General features: G+C 46.0%; 1 protein-coding gene across 3 annotated transcripts in view; it reads right to left on the bottom strand.

Annotated features, from left to right (window-relative positions):
* The window catches only part of plce1 (phospholipase C, epsilon 1), a 428,705-nt gene that overhangs the window by 197,558 nt on the left and 212,991 nt on the right, over positions 1 to 18,156 (bottom strand). For all 3 annotated transcript variants that reach the window (XM_078413731.1, XM_078413732.1, XM_078413733.1), the window contains exon 3: positions 14,956 to 15,244. In XM_078413731.1, the coding sequence (XP_078269857.1) occupies positions 14,956 to 15,244 (289 nt within the window). The remainder of the gene's footprint in view (positions 1 to 14,955; positions 15,245 to 18,156) is intronic.

Here is an 18,156-nt window from a genome sequence, read left to right as displayed (position 1 = left end):
TTGAAAGCATCCAACGAACTGGCCTCCACTGCCTTCTGAGGCAGAGAATTCCACACCTTCACCACTCTCTGACTGAAAAAGTTCTTCTTCATCTCCGTTCTAAATGGCCTACCCCTTATTATTAGAGTCATAGAGTGATACAGTGTGGAAACAGGCCCTTCATAGAGTCATAGAGTGATACAGTGTGGAAACAGGCCCTTCGGCCCAACTCGCCCACACCGGCCAATAATGTCGTGAGGAACTGAGATGAGGAAAAACTTTTTCAGTCAGAGAGTTGTAAATCTGTGGAATTCTCTGCCTCAGAAGGCAGTGGAGGCCAATTCTCTGGATGCATTCAAGAGAGCTAGATAGAGCTCTTAAGGATAGCGGAGTCAGGGGGTATGGGGAGAAGGCAGGAACGGGGTACTGATTGAGAATGATCAGCCATGATCACATTGAATGGCGGTGCTGGCTCAAAGGGCCGAATGGCCTCCTCCTGCACCTATTGTCTATTGTCTATTGCCTGCACTTGGTCCATAACCCTCCAAACCTGATCTATCCATGTACCTGTCCAACTGTTTCTTAAACGATGGGATAGTCCCAGCCTCAACTACCCCCTCCGGCAGCTCGTTCCATACACCCACCACCCTCTGTACTTCACTTTACTGTTCATCGGCAATTCCATTTGTCCTGGACATCTGCAAGTCCTCAAGAGAACTTAGCATCCCCTCTCCTTAAACGCCACATAGAACAAGTCTCACTATGAATGTTTCAGTACTTATTACAAGTCAGAAGTGGTAAAACGTTATGCTTATGAATGTTGGTAACACACTATGGAGTAGCTTGCCACGATGGTCATCTGATTACAAAGAGTACAGACTATTTTCTAAATGGGGAGAGAATCCAGAAAGTAATTTGCAAGTCGAATCGGAAGGCAAATGCAATGCTAGCATTTATTTCAAGAGGACTAGAATAGAAAAATGGGGATGTAATGCTGAGGGTTTATAAGGCGCTGGTCAGACTCCATTTGGAGTATTGTGAGCAGTTTTGGGCCCCATATCTGAGGAAGGATGTGCTGGCTCTGGAGAGGGCCCAGAGGAGGTTTACAAGAACGATCCCAGGAATGAGTGGGTTAACATATGATGTGCGTTTGACGGCACTGGGCCTGTACTCACCAGCGTTTAGAAGGATGAGGGGGGACCTCATTAAACTTACCGAATAGTGAAAGGCCTGGATAGAGTGGATGTTGAGAGGATGTTTCCACTAGTGGGAGAGTCTAGAACCAGAGGTCGCAGCCTCAGAATTAAAGGACGTTTCTTTAGGAAGGAGATGAGGAGAAATTTCTTTAGTCAGAGGGTGGTGAATCTGTGGAATTCATTGCCACAGAAGGCTGTGGAGGCCATCAGTGGATATTTATAAGGCAAAGATTGATAGATTCTCGATTAGTACGGGTGTCAGGGGTTATAGGGAGAAGGCAGGAGAATGGGGTTAGGAGGGAGAGATAGATCAGCCATGATTGAATGGTAGAGTAGACTCAATGGGCCGAATGGCCTAATTCTGCTCCTATCACTAATGAGAACAATGTAAAACAAAATAGGTTATGCCAAATTTCATTGACTGACATCTGTTGCCCCCAAATCATCGCATACAGTCCCCTAATATTGTTTCTTTAACTTGGACTGGATACAAAAATAAAATCTTGCATACTCCAGATTCCAAGATTTCAAAACTGAGAGGGATGTTTTAAATATTATTTTAGATATTCGTTGAAAAGTGAATGTTTTTTTTCATAAAAGTGATTTAAAAGATAACAAAACAGTAGATATAATGAAAATGAAAATATTAATAAAACATGAAAATAATTAATGAAAATACCTCTCTTTGTTTGATTTTTCACAGCATGACAACCCCAAGTGAAACGATGTGCCAGGTCTCCGACAAGAGCAAATTTCCCATGGAGTTCATGGCCACAATGTTGTAGTCAGATGTAGCACCATCTGTCATTCAGTACGTTCACATGGACCACACTTGACAATCAATATACTAAAAGCCTCAACCTATCGACACTTCACCTGCTAAAATTCCTTTTAGATCCACCGGCATTTGACAGTTAGACCCAATTCTCTAATTATGGAATATTAGTTGCTGTTAGTTATTACCTTTTTAATTATCAAAGAAGTTCATCATCCCAATATGTAACTCTGCAGTTCATGTGGGCGTCTATATCATTCAAAAACGCATGTGAAACTTGCTCAGATCCACCTGGATATGTGCCCGACCTGCACATCATTAGAAAATATAGAAACATAGGAAATAGGTGCAGGAGGAGGCCATTTGGCCCTTCGAGCCAGCACTGCCATTCATTGTGATCATGGCTGATCATCCACATTCAGTAACCCGTGCCTGCCTTCTCCCCATATCCCTTGATTCCACTAGCCCCTAGAGCTCTATCTAACTCTCTTTTAAATTCATCCAGTGATTTGGCCTCCACTGCCTTCTGTGGCAGAGAATTCCACAAATTCACAACTCTCTGGGTGAAAAGGTTTTTCCTCATCTCAGTTCTAAATGTCCTACCCCTTATTCTTAAAGGTAGAAGCAAGATGAGACCATATGATGCCCCAAACCACTCGCTCTCCTCTCTGGATTTACTGTCATGTCTAAAGGCACTTTACAATCACCTAGGCTCAGAGTGTGTACATTTGCACTTTTACACTTCAGTTTCACATCATCTCAAGATGGCAGATTCAGGGAGTACAAAGAAATAAACACAAAGTGCTGGAGTCTGAAGAAAGGTCACCTATCCATGTCTTCCAAAGATGCTCCCTGACCTGCTGAGTTACTCCAGTACATAGTGATGGGGTAAACAAGATAAACAGCATTTTGTGTCCATCATCGGTTTAAACCAGCATCTGCAGTTCCATCCTACGACATCTCTGAGCACCAATCCATCCCATTAGCTTTGAATGTAAAATAAACAAGCATCAGCCATGATCACAATGAATGGCAGTACTGGCTCGAAGAGCCAAATGGCCTCCTCCTGCACCTATTTTCTACGTCTATGTTAATATATTGCCCTTGAAGCACGGTGGCGCAGCGGTAGAGTTGCTGCCTTACAGCGAATGCAGCACCGGAGACCCGGGTTCCATCCCGACTACGGGTGCTGTCTGTACGGAGTTTGTACGTTCTCCCCAGGACCTGCGTGGGTTTTCTCCGAGATCTTCGGCTTCCTCCCACACTCCAAAGGTGTACAGGTTTGTAGGTTAATTGGCTTGGTAAATGTAAAATTGTCCCTAGTGTGTGTAGGATGGTGTTAATGTGCAGGGATCGCTGGTCAGTGCGGACCCGGTGGGCCGAAGGGCCTGTTTCCGCGCTGTATCTCTAAACTAAACTAAACTACATTAAGCACACTTTACCACAATAAATGGTCATAACATTTGCTGTTGAACTTCTCCTTTAGCAGTTAACTGTGGACAGCTGCACGTGAAGCCTCTGGTGCATGCTGGAAACACAATCAATTATCTTCATAGTGCAGATGAGAACAAATGGATATAAAAATTAATCAATACACACTGCCAGCAAACCTGTCATGCAGCACACCTTTTTATAAGGAGAAAACGCGACTTGGCAGTCTTTCATATTCAAGGTCACACATGCAAAGAATAAGTCAGGGTCCTAAAACGCCTGAATCTTATCTACACATGATGGAAAAGAAGAACATTTGAAAGCAGCATCTTTGGAAATTGTAAGTTTATGAGCCATCATTTTTAATATTTATTGAATCTTTCAGAAATACTGCAGTTCAGTGTGCTGCTATGATATTACAGTGTGATTCAGTGCAGGAGAACCTCATGATTACAAAGGAGAATTTCAACCAATTTAAAAAGAATCTTGAAGCAGGTTGCAAAACAACACGAGCCCCGATTGACTGCTGTGTGGATGAGAGCACAATAACATTCTGCCATGAACTGAAAATATTCAGTCTGCTTGTAAACTGTGCCAGCACGACAGAGGCTAAGGCTGCAGCCTGTCAGTGCACATTTGTGATTGTATTAGGCTTTTTGAGATGCTCAAACCATTACATTCAGCCAAGGAAGATATAGAGGAGGGTTCTCGTAATTAATCTACTGGACAGTGAACAAGGTTGTCTGAGGTTACAACAGAATGGAAATCAACTGGGGAAAGTGGGTAAGGGTCTCGACCTGAAACGTCACCCGTTCCTTCTCTCCAGAGATGCTGCCTGTCCCGCTGAGTTACTCCAGCATTTTGTGTCTACCTTAAGTGGGTAAGGGAATGGCTGATGGCATTTAACTCAAACAAGTGCAGAGTTATACATATTGGGAAGTTAATAGGGCGGTCACGGTGGCGCAGCGGTAGAGTTGCTGCCTTACAGCGAATGCCGCGCCGGAGATCCGGGTTCCATCCCGACTACGGGTGCCGTCTGTACGGAGTTTGTACGTTCTCCCCATGACCTGCGTGGGTTTTCTCCGAGATCTTCGGTTTCCTCCCACACTCCAAAGACGTACAGGTTTGTAGGTTAATTGGCTTGGTAAATGTAAAAATTGTCCCTAGTGGGTGTAGGATAGTGTTAATGTGCGGGGATCGCTGGTCAGCGCGGACTCGGTGGTCCGAAGGGCCTGTTTCCACACTGTATCTCTAAACTAAACTAAACTAAAACCAGAGGCAGGATATAAACAGTGAATGTCTAGACTCCGTGGAGTGCTGTTGAACAGAGGTCTGGGGATACAGGTACATAGTTCTGGCAAAAGGAAACACAGTGGTGAGGAAGTAGTATGGCATGCCTGCCCTCATGAGCCAAGGCACTCAATAGAAGAGATGGAACATCATGTTAAAGTTGGACAAAGTGCTTAGATTATTATGTGCGCAGGGATAAGGAGGAAGTGATTGAGCTAAAGACAGTGCATACAAGATTCACGAGGATGTTACCAGGCTTGGAGGGTAAGGGTTATCAAGTGAGATTGGGTAGATTAGGTGAAGGAAAAACACTGCTGACGCTGGTTTAAATCGAAGGTAGACACAACAAGCTCGGCTTGTATACACTGGAATTTAGAAGGATGAGAGGGGATCTTATCGAAACGTATAAGATTATTAAGGGGTTGGACACGTTAGAGGCAGGAAGCATGTTCCCAATGTTGGGGGAGTCCAGAACCAGGGGCCACAGTTTAAGAATAAGGGGTAGGTCATTTAGAACGGAGATGAGGAAAAACTTTTTCAGTCAGAGAGTTGTAAATCTGTGGAATTCACTGCCTCAGAAGGCAGTGGAGGCCAATTCTCTGAATGCATTCAAGAGCGAGCTAGATAGAGCTCTTAAGGATATCAGAGTCAGGGGGTATGGGGAGAAGGCAGGAATGGGGTATTGATTGAGAATGATCTGCCGTGACCACATTGAATGGTGGTGCTGGCTCGAAGGGCCGAATGGCCTCCTCCTGCACCTATTTTCTATGTTTCTAGGGCTGCACGGTGGAGCAGCGGTAGAGCTACTGCCTTACAGCGTCAGAGACCCGATTCTGGTTCGATCCCTACTATGGGTGCTGTCTGTACGGAGTTTGTACGTTCTCCCCGTGACCTGCGTGGGTTTTCTCCAAGATCTTCGGTTTCCTCCCACACTCCAAAGACGTACAGGTTTGTAGGTTAATTGGCTTGGTGTAAATGTACAAATTGTCCCTAGTGTTAGTGTGCAGGGATCGCTGGTTGGTGCGGACTTAGTGGGTCGAAGGGCCTGTTTCCGCGCTGTATCTCTAAACTGAACTAAAAAAATCAGCTAAATGGCTCAATCTTACTTCCCTCACCTCTGGTGAATCCAAAGTGCCCATCGTCCACACACAGGTGTGTTCTGTAGGTTATCATGGTCAATGATCGACCCTCTGCCAGAGTGCCAAGACTCACCACGATCTTCTCACCAATTCTTCCCCAATCAGTTTCCCTTTAGTTTATTGTCACGTGTACCGAGGTACAGTGAAAAGCTGTGTGTTGCGTGCTAACCAGTCAGCAGAAAGATAATACACGGTTACAATCGAGCCCTTTACAGAGTACAGAGTATAGATACATGATAAGGGAATAACGTTTAGTGTGAGGTAAAGCCATCAAAGTCCGATCAAGGATAGTCTGAGGGTCACCAATGAGGTAGAATCTGGTTGTGGTAGGATGGTTCAGAGGTGGGAATAAACTGTTCCTAAATCTGGAGCTGTGAGTTTCCAGACTTCCATAAATTTTGGCTGGGGAGAAGAGGGAGTGGCCGGGGTGCGACTGGTCCTTGATTATGCTGCTGGCCTTGCCGAGGCAGCGTGAGGTGTAAATGGAGTCAATGGATGGGAGGTTGGTTTGTGCGATGGTCCGAGCTGCGTCCATAATTTGCTACTATTTCTTGCGGCCTTGGATGGAGCCGTTCCCAAACCAAGCTGTGATGCATCCTGAAAGAATGCTTTCTATGGGGTGAGAGTTGCCGGCGACATGCCAGACTTCCTAAGCCTTCTGAGGAAGTAGAGAGGGATTGGTGTGCTTTCTTGGTCGTTGCTTCAACATGGGACATCTTCCTGACTTTCCCATCACATCATTCCCCTCCCACCTCACCCCTCTGCCACCCCACCCCCTCCCACAATCATCCTCCACAATCATTCACAACACCAATCACCTCCACTTTCTATCCACATCCAGGATTCTTTCTCAGTCATCTCCACTTTGTGAACTCTTTTCAAAAGCAAAGTCACAGAGGAAATACCTTTCGTTAATTCTGCGCATAGAGAAATCATGTTCATGAGCATTCATAGGTGATAGAAGCAGAATTGGGCTATTTGGCCCATCGTCCACTCCACCATTCAATCATGGCTGATCTCTTTCTCCCTCCCAACCCCATTCTCCTGCATTCTCCCCATAACCTCTGACACCCGTATTAATCAAGAATCTATCAATCTCCCCATTGTCTTGGCCTCCACGGCCTTCTGTGGCAATGAATTCCACAGATTCACCGCCCTCTGACTAGAGAAATTCCTCCTCATATCCTTCCGAAAGGAGCTTCCTTTAATTTTGAGGCTGTGGCATCTGGTCTTAGACTCTATTCAAATGTATTCTACAGATTATCAGATGGGGGCTAGTACAACACTGGTGTGAGTTATCAGGTTGCATTATCCTTTAGTGGTATATATATAATGCCCCACAGTTTATATTCCATTGGCATTTGTGGGCAGTGGAGCCTAGCCTTAGAGTAATTTAGATAAGCATGCAGGCTCGCGTCCTCTTAAATAACATGTTGCAACCTTCACCTGTGATTCCCATGGTGCAGTAACGAGAAACAGGGAGAGCAAGAAAGATCGAAAGTGGTCGAAGATAGACACAAAATGCTGAAGAAGGGTCTCGACCTGAAACGTCACCCATTCCTTCTCTCCTGAGATGCTGCCTGACCTGCTGAGTTACTCCAGCATTTTGTGAATAAATACCTTCGATTTGTACCAGCATCAGGGGAGAGTGAGACACAGAGATAAGGAAGTATAATGTGTGTAAACGAGACATCAAAGGGGATGTGAATCAAGGAAAATGTAGACTAGATCATTGTTAGCTAGGAGAAGCTGACAACGAGGCATACAGAGAGATAACATTTAACCAGGGAGGCAGTCAGACTGGTGGGAGGACTAGGAAGGGGGAGGGATGGAGAGAGAGGGAAAACAAGGGCTACCTGAAGTTAGAGAAGTCAATATCCACATCTCTGGGCTGTAAGATGCCCAAGCAAAATGCGAGGTGCTGTTCCTCTAATTTGCGTAGGGTCTCAATCTGACAATGGAGAAGGCCCAAGACAGAAAGGTCAGCTTGGCAATGGGATGGGGAGTTAATGTGTTCAGCAACTGGGAGATCAGGTAAGTGGTCCTTGATGTTACAAACGCTATTTGTAAACATCAGCATTTTTCAACCACCTCAGAGGGCGGTCACGGTGGCGCAGCGGTAGAGTTGCTGCCTTACAGCGAATGCAGCGCCGGAGACCCGGGTTCCATCCCGACTACGGGTGCTGTCTGTACGGAGTTTGTACGTTCTCCTCATGACCTGCGTGGATTTTCTCGGAGACCTTCAGTTTCCTCCCACACTCCAAAGACGTACAGGTTTGTAGGTTAATTGGCTTGGTAAATGTAAAAATTGTCCCTAGTGGGTGTAGGATAGTGTTAATGTGCGTGGATCACTGGGCGGCACGGACCCTGTGGGCCGAAGGGCCTGTTTCCGTGCTGCGTCTCTAAACTCTCAATGCATGTCTGAGTCAGTCTGGGAACAGGCATTTGAAAGAGCAGTTCCCAATGGGCAGTACAGAGATGCTTGCATGGAACGTCTGCCGTAGGGTCCAGATGACTCTCTGACCCATGTTCTCTTTACAAGCGTGGGATCAACAGATTACTCGTTCAAGTAGTCATTCTTGGATACTGTCCGAATGCAACATTAGTAGAGGCAGCAGGTCATGGCGAGATTTTCTATTCACGATTGCCACAGCATTTGTCTTAACAGATGCTCTGGGGAGCTCAAAACACTATCTTTACACAGAAATTGAATTTATCCCATAAAAACTGTCTGTAAAAAAATGATGAATTTGCTCATGCATTTTGAAACTCTTTAAAACAAAATAAAAACCACATAACATCCTGTCTTCAGCAGTCATTAAAAAAAAAATCCCTTTTAGATTACGCATTGCATTTACAGTTCAAATTAACTATGATCCCATCAATTATGCAAATCTAAGGCAAATAGACTTCCTGGTATTCCAAGTTGTGTAGGAAAATAACTGCAGATGCTGGTACAAATCGAAGGTATCACAAAATGCTGGAGTAACTCAGCAGGTCAGGCAGCATCTAGGAGAGAGGGAATGGGTGACGTTTTGGGACGAGACCGTTCTTCAGTCTGAGGAAGGGTCTCGAACCGAAACGTCACCCATTCCCTCTCTGCTAGATGCTGCCTGACCCGCTGAGTTACTCCAGCATTTTGTGATACCTTCCTAGTATTCCAAAGGCATTTTGTGAATACAAACTGCTATTGTTCAACCATAACAACAGTTTTGGGTTGTGGAGGGAACACTGCAAAATAACACATGGTTTAGATATAACATGAAAAATTATTTATGTTGAAGTAGCTAAATTAAATGTATTCTGAGTAATCATTCATATTCTTTTGGTGTCTAGTTGTTCTTATGGCTGTGAATAAAAAGATTCCATGATAGTCATTTTGAATCAAACAGCTTAAACCCACTCGCTTGAAGGCTCTGGGAAACCATCGCTAATGCGCCATTTTGCCTCTTGTGTGAATTTCCACCCTTACCGGTGGCGCAGCGGTAGAGTTGCTGCCTTACAGCGCTTACAGCGCCAGAGACCCGGGTTCCATCCCGACCGCGGGTGCTGTCTGTACGGAGTTTGTACGTTCATCCCGTGACCTGCGTGGGTTTTCTCCGAGATCATCGGTTTCCTCCCACACTCCAAAGACATACATAGTTTGTAGGTTAATTAGCTTGGTATCAGTGTAAATTGTCCTCTAGTGTGTGTAGGATAGTATTAATGTGCGGGGATCGCTGGTCGGCGCGGACCCGGTGGGCCGAGGGGCCTGTTTCGTGCTGTATCTATAAACTAAACTACATTAAACGGAACTAACGAGGGACGTCCTTACACAGTGCAAGCAGGCCAGGTGTGTAAACAAGATTCTTAATGGAAATAGTTTCAGATTTGCTAACTTCTCCTATTGCGGTGGCCCTCTCTGCTAACTTGCTGTACCTGGCATTTAAGAGCAGCATCTTCCATCAGAGCACACAAATTTGTCTTAATGTGGCTTTACACTGGGAATTGGCAAAGGTTCACCTGGTTAGGCTGGTTCGTCAGCTTCACATATTTTGTTTAAATGAGAGAGAGGGAAACCAAGGGTCACTTGAAGTTATAGAAATCAATATTTATACTGTCCCCCACCCTTGTTTAGATTCTTTTAGATTTTTAGATTTTTTAGATTTAGAGATACAGCGCAGAAACAAGCCCTTCGGCCCACCGGGTCCGCGCCGACCAGCGATCCCCGCACATTAACACTATCCTACACCCACTAGGGACAATTTTTACATTTGCCCAGCCAATTAACCTACATACCTGTACGTCTTTGGAGTGTGTGAGGAAACCGAAGATCTCGGAGAAAACCCACGCAGGTCACGGGGAGAACGTACAAACTCCGTACGGACAGCACCCATAGTCAGGATCGAACCTGAGTCTCCGGCGCTGCATTCGCTGTAAAGCAGCAACTCTTACCACTGCGCCACCGTGCCGCCCGACTAGTTTCACGGTGCTGATTAATGTTACTAATTGTGTGCCTCATTGTCACCTTCCTCTCAGCCAACAGTGCACCATTCTACATCTCCTTGCCCAGCATCTGCTTTGATCTAGTCATTTTCACACCTTACCCTTCCACATCTCTAGTTTTCTTCTCCCCTGACTTCCAGTCTGAAGAAGTGTCTCGATCCGAAACGTCACCTGTTCCTTCTCTCCAGAGATGCTGCCTGACCCACTGAGTTACTCCAGCTTTTTGTATCTACTGTATCTTCAGTGTAAACCAGCATCTGCAGTTCCTTCCAACTCGAGAATCACTTACTGGCATTTTGATTGGAACTTGGCAAAATTGGCAAAAGTGCTCCAAAACTCAGTCCCAACTACACAGTCAATGCTGCCGGAACATTCTCTGCATTATGAAATGTTATTCCTTTCCTCGTGAAATGGCTGAAATCTCAGGTCAATAAGATAAAGAGTTTGATAAGGTTTTGCATGGTAAGCTGCTCCGGAAGAATGGAATCCAGGAAGAACTAGCCGATTGGATAGAAAATTGGCTTCATGCCAGGAAGCAGAGGGTGATGGAGGAAGGTTGTATTTCAGACAGGAGGCCTCAGGGTTCAGTGCTGGGCCCGTTGTTGTTTGTGGTTTATGTCAATAATTTGGATGAGAATGCAGAAGGCATGATTAGTAAATTTACAGATGACACTAAAGTGGGTGGTATTGTAGATAGCAAAGATGGTTATCAGAGGTTACAGCTGGATCTTGATCTATTGGGCAAGTGGGCTGAAGAATGGTTGATGGGTTTTAATGCAGATGAGTGCATTTTGGGAAGTCAAACCAGGGCAGGATATTCACAGGGCTCTGGGGAGTGTTGTGGAGCAGAGAGATCCTGGAGTGCAGGTACATACAGCGATCAGCCAAAACATTATGACCACCGACAGGTGAAGTGAATAACATTGATTATCGTGTTACAATGGCACCTGTCAAGGGGTGGGATATATTAGGCAGCAAGTGAACAGTCAGTTCTTGAAGTTGATGTGTTGGATGCAGGAGAAATGGGCAGGAGTAAAGACCTGAGCGACTTTGACAAGGGCCAAATTGTTATGGCCAGACGACTGGGTCAGAGCATCTCTGAAACGGCAAGGCTTGTGGGGTGCTCCCGGTCAGCAGTGGTGAGTACCTACCGACAGTGGTCCGAGGAGGGACAAACCACAAACCGGCGACAGGGTGTTGGGAGCCCAAGGTTCATCGATGCGCGAGGGCAACGAAGGCTATTCCGTCTGGTCCGAACCGACAGAAGGTCGACTGTGGCACAAGTCACAGAAAATGTTAATGGTGGTCACGGGAGGAATGTGTCACAATACACAGTGCATCGCACCCTGCTGCGTATGGGGCTGCACACGGAGGACCAACAGCATATTAGGCAGGTGGTCATAATGTTTTGGCTGGTCGGTGTAGTTCTTTGAAAGTGGCATCACAGGTAAATAGGGTAGTCAAGAAGACTTTCAGTACATTGGCCTTCATCTGTCAAGGTACTGAGTTATGATGTTATGTTACAGTTGGACAAGACCTTGGTGAGGCTGCCTTTGGAATATTGTGTTCACTTTTTGTCACCCTGCTTTCGGAAGGATGGTATTAAGCTGGAAAGAGGGCAGAGAAGATTTACGAGGAGGTTGCCAGGACTTGAGGGCCTGAGGTATAGGGAGAGGTTAGGAAGGCTGGGACTATATTCCTTGGAGTGCAGGAGGATGAGGGGCGATCTTTTAGAGGTGTACAAGATCATGAGGGGAATAGATAGGATAAATGCAGTCTTTTATCCAGAGCAGGGGAATCAAGAACCAGGGGACATAGGTTTAAAGTGAGGGGCAAAATGTTATAGGAACCCGAGGGGCTGTTTTTTTTTTCCATACAGAGGGTGGTTGGTATATGGCATAAACTGGCTGGTAGTAGAGGTAGATACCATAACAACATCAAATGTTAATTGGACAGGTACATGGATAGGAAGGGTTTAGAGGCGTATGGGCCAAATGTAGGCAGGTGGGACAATTGTAGATGGGGCATCTTGGTTGACCTGGGCAAGTTGGATGAAAAGCCTCTTTCTATACGCTATGATTCTAAGAGTCAGTAAGGGATCAGATACTTTCAATGCGATTCCAAGTACACCTTGGAGATAGATATATTCAATACGTTTTTTCTCAACATTAGGGGTGCCAACTATCTTACTCCCAAATACGGGACAAGGTGACGTCACTACCCCGCTCCCCACGTGACCTCATCCCGCCCGCGGCCACGTGCTCCCGCTCCAGCAATTGTGGCCTTCCGGGCCGGGATGCGGGTTGCTACGCAACCTCCGTTAGGCGGCGCACGGGCCTCCGGGCCTAGATTGTCTGGAGCTAAAATGTCGGAAACCTATAGCGTCGGGGCCTACAGAGTCCGGGCCTACAGAGTCCGGGCCTACAGTGTCCGGGCCTACAGTGTCCGGCTTACTGTGTCGGGACCTACAGCGTCGAGGCCTACAGTGTCCGGGCCTACTGTGTCGGGACCTACAGCGTCGAGGCCTACAGTGTCCGGGCCTACAGTGTCCGGGCCTACTGTGTCGGGACCTACAGTGTCCGGGCCTACAGTGTCCGGGCCTACAGCGTCTGGGCCTACAGCACCCCCCGGTCTTAATACGGGTACAGGACAAATCAATTTAGCCCAAAATACGGGATGTCCCGGCTGATACAGGACAGTTGGCAACCCTACACAACATTTCCTCCACAGATGCTATTCCTAGCTGGTAATACCTTGATTTGCTGAAGTTTCCAGAGAAATGTGTACTTGATATTAGAATTGGCCTATTATCTTACTACTTCACCTTTTTTTGGTATAAAACCACAAATATCACCATAATAGCTTCGAAGTACGAAGAATTCAGTATAAAGCAAAGTCAATGGTTTGCAGCAGGCCATAACTGCCAGGGAACATACCTTGTTGCGTATTATTTTGTCACTATGATTGTCCTCATTATTCTTCGACAGAAGCCAAGCATCCCTCAGATACCTCACTATTCCCATTCATGACTTCACAACTCCACAGAGGTGGCACGGTGGCGCAGCGGTAGAGTTGCTGCCTTACAGCGCCAGAGACCCTGATTTGATCCCGACTACGGCTGCTGTCTGTACGGAGTTTGTACGTTCTCCCAGGGACTGCGTGGGTTTTCTCCAGCCGCTCCGGTTTCCTCCCACATTCCAAAGACAAATAGGTATTGTAGGTTAATTGGCTTCGGTGAAACTAAATTGTCCCAAGAGTGTGTCGGGTAGTGTTAGTGTGTGGGGATCGCTGGTCGGTGCCGACTCGATGGGCTGAGGAGCCCGTTTCTGCGCTGTATCTCCAAACTAAACTAAACTTAGCGGATTTCAATCCTCATCTTTTCTGGGCTGCTTTGCTCTCAGTTTTCTCAAAAGTATAAAGATATCGATACTTCCATTCTATAATAGAAACTTCACAAACGGAATAGAAATGTGTCAGAATGAATTCCTCCTGTTTTTGTTTTTAGTTTAGTTTAGAGATACAGCGCGGAAACAGGCCCTTCGGCCCACCGGGTCCGCGCCAACCAGCGACCCCCGCACATTAACACTATACTACACCCACTAGGGACAATTTTTACATTTACCAGGCCAATTAACCTACACACCTGCACGTCTTTGGAGTGTGGGAGGAAATCGAAGATCTCGGAGAAAACCCACGCAGGTCACGGGGAGAACGTACAAACTCCGTACAGACAGCACCGGTAGTCGGGATGGAACCCGGGTCTCCGGCGCTGCATTCGCTGTAAGGCAGCAACTCTACCGCTGCGCCACCGTGACCGCCCTGTCATTTCATTAATAGCATTGAACACTTCTAATGCCCAACCAAAACCAGACACATTAGATCTTTGACAAAACTGAAGGTGGATCACTCTTCACTCCAATTCACTGATGGCAGGAAGGAAAATGTAAACAGCCGATAAGAACATTATGGGGAGGCTTCATGCCCCAGACATAAGTTGTTCAATTTGCAAACAAAATAATCATTCTACAGGAAAGTTTATCCCAGGATTTCGTTTTTTCAAGTCTCACTGTTTGGGATTGTCAGTGAATTAAAATGCGGTCATTAACTTTTTCAAAAACATGGCATAAGGTGATAGGTGATAGGGGCAGAATTAGGCCATTCGGCCCATCAAGTCTACCCCGCCATTTAATCGTCGCTGATCTATCTCTCCCTCCCAACCCCATTTTCCCCATAACCTCTGACACCCGTACTAATCAAGAATCTATCTCTCTCTGCCTTAAAAGTATGCAGTGACTTGGCCTCCACAGCCTTCTGTGGCAAAGAATTCCACAGATTCACCACCCTCTGACTAAAGAAATTCCTCCTCATCTCCTCCCTAAAGGAATGTCCTTTAATTCTGAGGCTACGACCTCTAGTCCAAGACTCTCCCACTAGTGGAAACATCCTCTCCCCATCCACTCTATCCAAGCCGCTCACTATTAGGTAAGTTTCAATGAGGTCCTGTTCCCCCCTCGTCCTTCTAAACTCCAGCGAGTACAGGCCCAGTCCTGTCAAACGCTCAAACGTATTACAGAAAACATTTCCTGACCGTACATCATTAAACACCCAATGTGGTGGTTTTGCTGTCTTCCTTGACAGTCTGAAGGCCGCAGTCATTTACCTTTAAGCATTGCTCTGCCCACGGGTACCCCTGAAGGACTCAGTAGTGTGTTCCTTGTCGCGATGACTGCCGTTGCTTCCAGCAGAGCCCCAGCCAGGTGGTCAGACACACAGGTCCTGTAGAAGGTGGCGCGTATCTTAGGCACACAACCATCAGTACATCGTGTGAGGCAAGCAGCTCCTCCTGCCCAGCTCGCACTGGTGACGGCCGAAGCCAATATCTTGCTGGACGGGTGCAGAAGGTAGTGGAGTGATTCTCCCGTCCCCACTCCTCTCAGTGTACAATGAATCTGTAAAACAAGTTGCATCAATGGGTCACTGCACAGTCTTAAAATCAATGTTGACTGTTAAATAAAAGGGAAGGCACTGGAAAGCAGAACTCCATCGCCCATTTATTTTTAATGTTTGGTTTCCTTATTTTTAATAAATGGGTAATGGGGCGGCGCGGTGGCGCAGCGGTAGAGTTGCTGCCTTAAAGTGTTTGCACCGCCAGAGACCCGGGTTCAATCCCGACTACGGGTGCTGTCTGTACGGAGTTTGTACGTTCTCCCCGGTTTTTCTCCGAGAGCTACGGTTTCATAGAAACATAGAAAATAGGTGCAGGAGGAGGCCATTTGGCCCTTCGATCCAGCACCGCCATTCATTGTGATCATGGCTGATCATCCACAATCAGTAACCTATGCCTGCCTTCTCCCCATAACCCTTGATTCCACTAGCCCCTAGAGCTCTATCCAAATTCCTCCCACACTCCAAAGACGTACAGGTTTGTAGGTTAATTGGCTTGGTATAAGTGTAAATTGTCCCTAGTGTGTGTGTGTGTGGGGAAGTGTTAATCATATCATATCATATCATATCATATCATATCATATATATACAGCCGGAAACAGGCCTTTTCGGCCCTCCAAGTCCGCGCCGCCCAGCGATCCCCGTACATTAACACTATCCTACACCCACTAGGGACAGTTTTTACATTTACCCAGTCAATTAACCTACATACCTGTACGTCTTTGGAGTGTGGGAGGAAACCGAAGATCTCGGAGAAAACCCACGCAGGTCACGGGGAGAACGTACAAACTCCTTACAGTACAGCACCCGTAGTCAGGATCGAACCTGAGTCTCCGGCGCTGCATTCGCTGTAAAGCAGCAACTCTACCGCTGCGCTACCGTGCGGGGATCGCTGGTCGGCGCGGACCCGGTGGGCCGAAGGGCCTGTTTCCGTGCTGTATCTCTAGATTAAACTAAACTTAAAGGCTAAAAGGTATGAAAGAGCCTTCAGACTACTCAGTTCCAACAAGTATTGAAGGGTTACTCTCTCTCTCCGCACTGCAAAGTGACCCCGACCCTTCTGATTTTTCATTGAGATTCTTAACTAATTGAGCTGGAGGAGGAAAATCTCAACCCTTGCCCTTTTAATTTGCTGAGCAACTCACAATGGCAACATTTTTGTGTCACGTCCAAGGACTGAAAGGAAAAATCTTAGCAATTTGTTTATAGATTTTTTTAAAATGCCAAATAATACATTTGAGCTAAACACATCAATTACCAAAGCTCTGATTTAGAGGTTTGGCTCAGAGATGAAGAAAGGAATTACTAAGAGTGAACATGTTCTTGCTTACACAATCAGGTGAAGAACTCAAATGTATAAATTGCCACTATAACCTTGGGTGCGTGGTTATGGGAAAAAAAATCATGCTGTTAAATTTATCTTTCTTAACATTTAATTTTTTTAATTTAAAAGTAAATTCTGCGAAAAATTATATGATCATGAGAGGTTTGATCTCGTATCGGTCGGCACGGTGGCGCAGCGGTAGAGTTGCTGCCTTACAGCGCCAGAGTCCCGCGTTCAATCCTGACTACGGGTGTTGTCTGTACAGAGTTTGTACGTTCTCCCCGTGACCTGCGTGGGTTTTCTCCGAGATCTTCGGTTCCCTCCCACACTCCAAAGACGTACAGGTTTGTAGGTTAATTAACTGCTGGCTTGAAGGGCCAAATGGCCTCCTCCTGCACCTATTTTCTATGTTTCTATGTTTCTATGTTTCTATGTTGAGAGACATTACCTTGATAATTACTCTCTATACATTCTCAATTCGGATTGCAACCACAGTGATAAAAAATGGCATTAACTCCAACAAAACCTGGTGTCACCTGAATCACACATTGAGCTTACAGCTTTCCATAAGAATACCACAAATGACTCATTAATTATAAAATAAAGCCCTTTGCTGAAAATCCAAACAATCTTTCCTTCTGCAAAAAAGATTCAGCAATTCCTCTGTCAATTCCTATCCATGTTCTCCACAGATGCTGCCTGACCCGCTGAGTTACTCCAGCACTCTGTGAAACGTCACCTATCCATGTTCTCCACAGATGCTGCCTGACCCACTGAGTTACTCCAGCACTCTGTGAAACGTCACCTATCCATGTTCTCCACAGATGCTGCCTGACCCACTGAGTTACTCCAGCACTCTGTGAAACGTCACCTATCCATGTTCTCCACAGATGCTGCCTGACCCACTGAGTTACTCCAGCACTCTGTGAAACGTCACCTATCCATGTTCTCCACAGATGCTGCCTGACCCACTGAGTTACTCCAGCACTCTGTGAAACGTCACCTATCCATGTTCTCCACAGATGCTGCCTGACCCACTGAGTTACTCCAGCACTCTGTGAAACGTCACCTATCCATGTTCTCCACAGATGCTGCCTGACCCGCTGAGTTACTCCAGCACTCTGTGAAACGTCATCTATCCATGTTCTCCACAGATGCTGCCTGTCCCGCTGAGTTACTCCACCACTTTGTGTTGTAATGAGGTAAATAAAAATCACTAACACAGAGATCAAGGCAGAACAAACTGCCAATTATACATTTAATTTCAATGTCCAATTAACCAGAGTGACTAATAAATGCAATAAATTAAAACTGTTCTCTGCCTCTAAATTCAAAAATAGTCCAGATGTTTGTGATGATCACTTTCTCTCTCTCTGTTTGTTGAATGTATTAACCTGTGTTAGGCATGTTCAAACTGCACTATTGGGAAAGGAAGTGCACATGTATTTGTAGAAAAAAAACTGCAGATGCTGGTTTAAATCGAAGGTAGACACAAGCAGCTGGAGTTACTCAGCAGGTCAGGCAGCATCTCTAGAGAGAAGGAATGGGTGACGTTTCGGGTCGAGATGCTGCCTGACCCGCTGAGTAACTCCA

The sequence above is a fragment of the Rhinoraja longicauda genome, chromosome 16 (assembly GCF_053455715.1).
Source record: "Rhinoraja longicauda isolate Sanriku21f chromosome 16, sRhiLon1.1, whole genome shotgun sequence".
NCBI classification, from domain to species: Eukaryota; Metazoa; Chordata; class Chondrichthyes; order Rajiformes; family Arhynchobatidae; genus Rhinoraja; species Rhinoraja longicauda.
The sequence above is the reverse complement of the archived record's forward strand: the minus strand, read 5'-3'. Positions and strand labels throughout refer to the sequence as shown.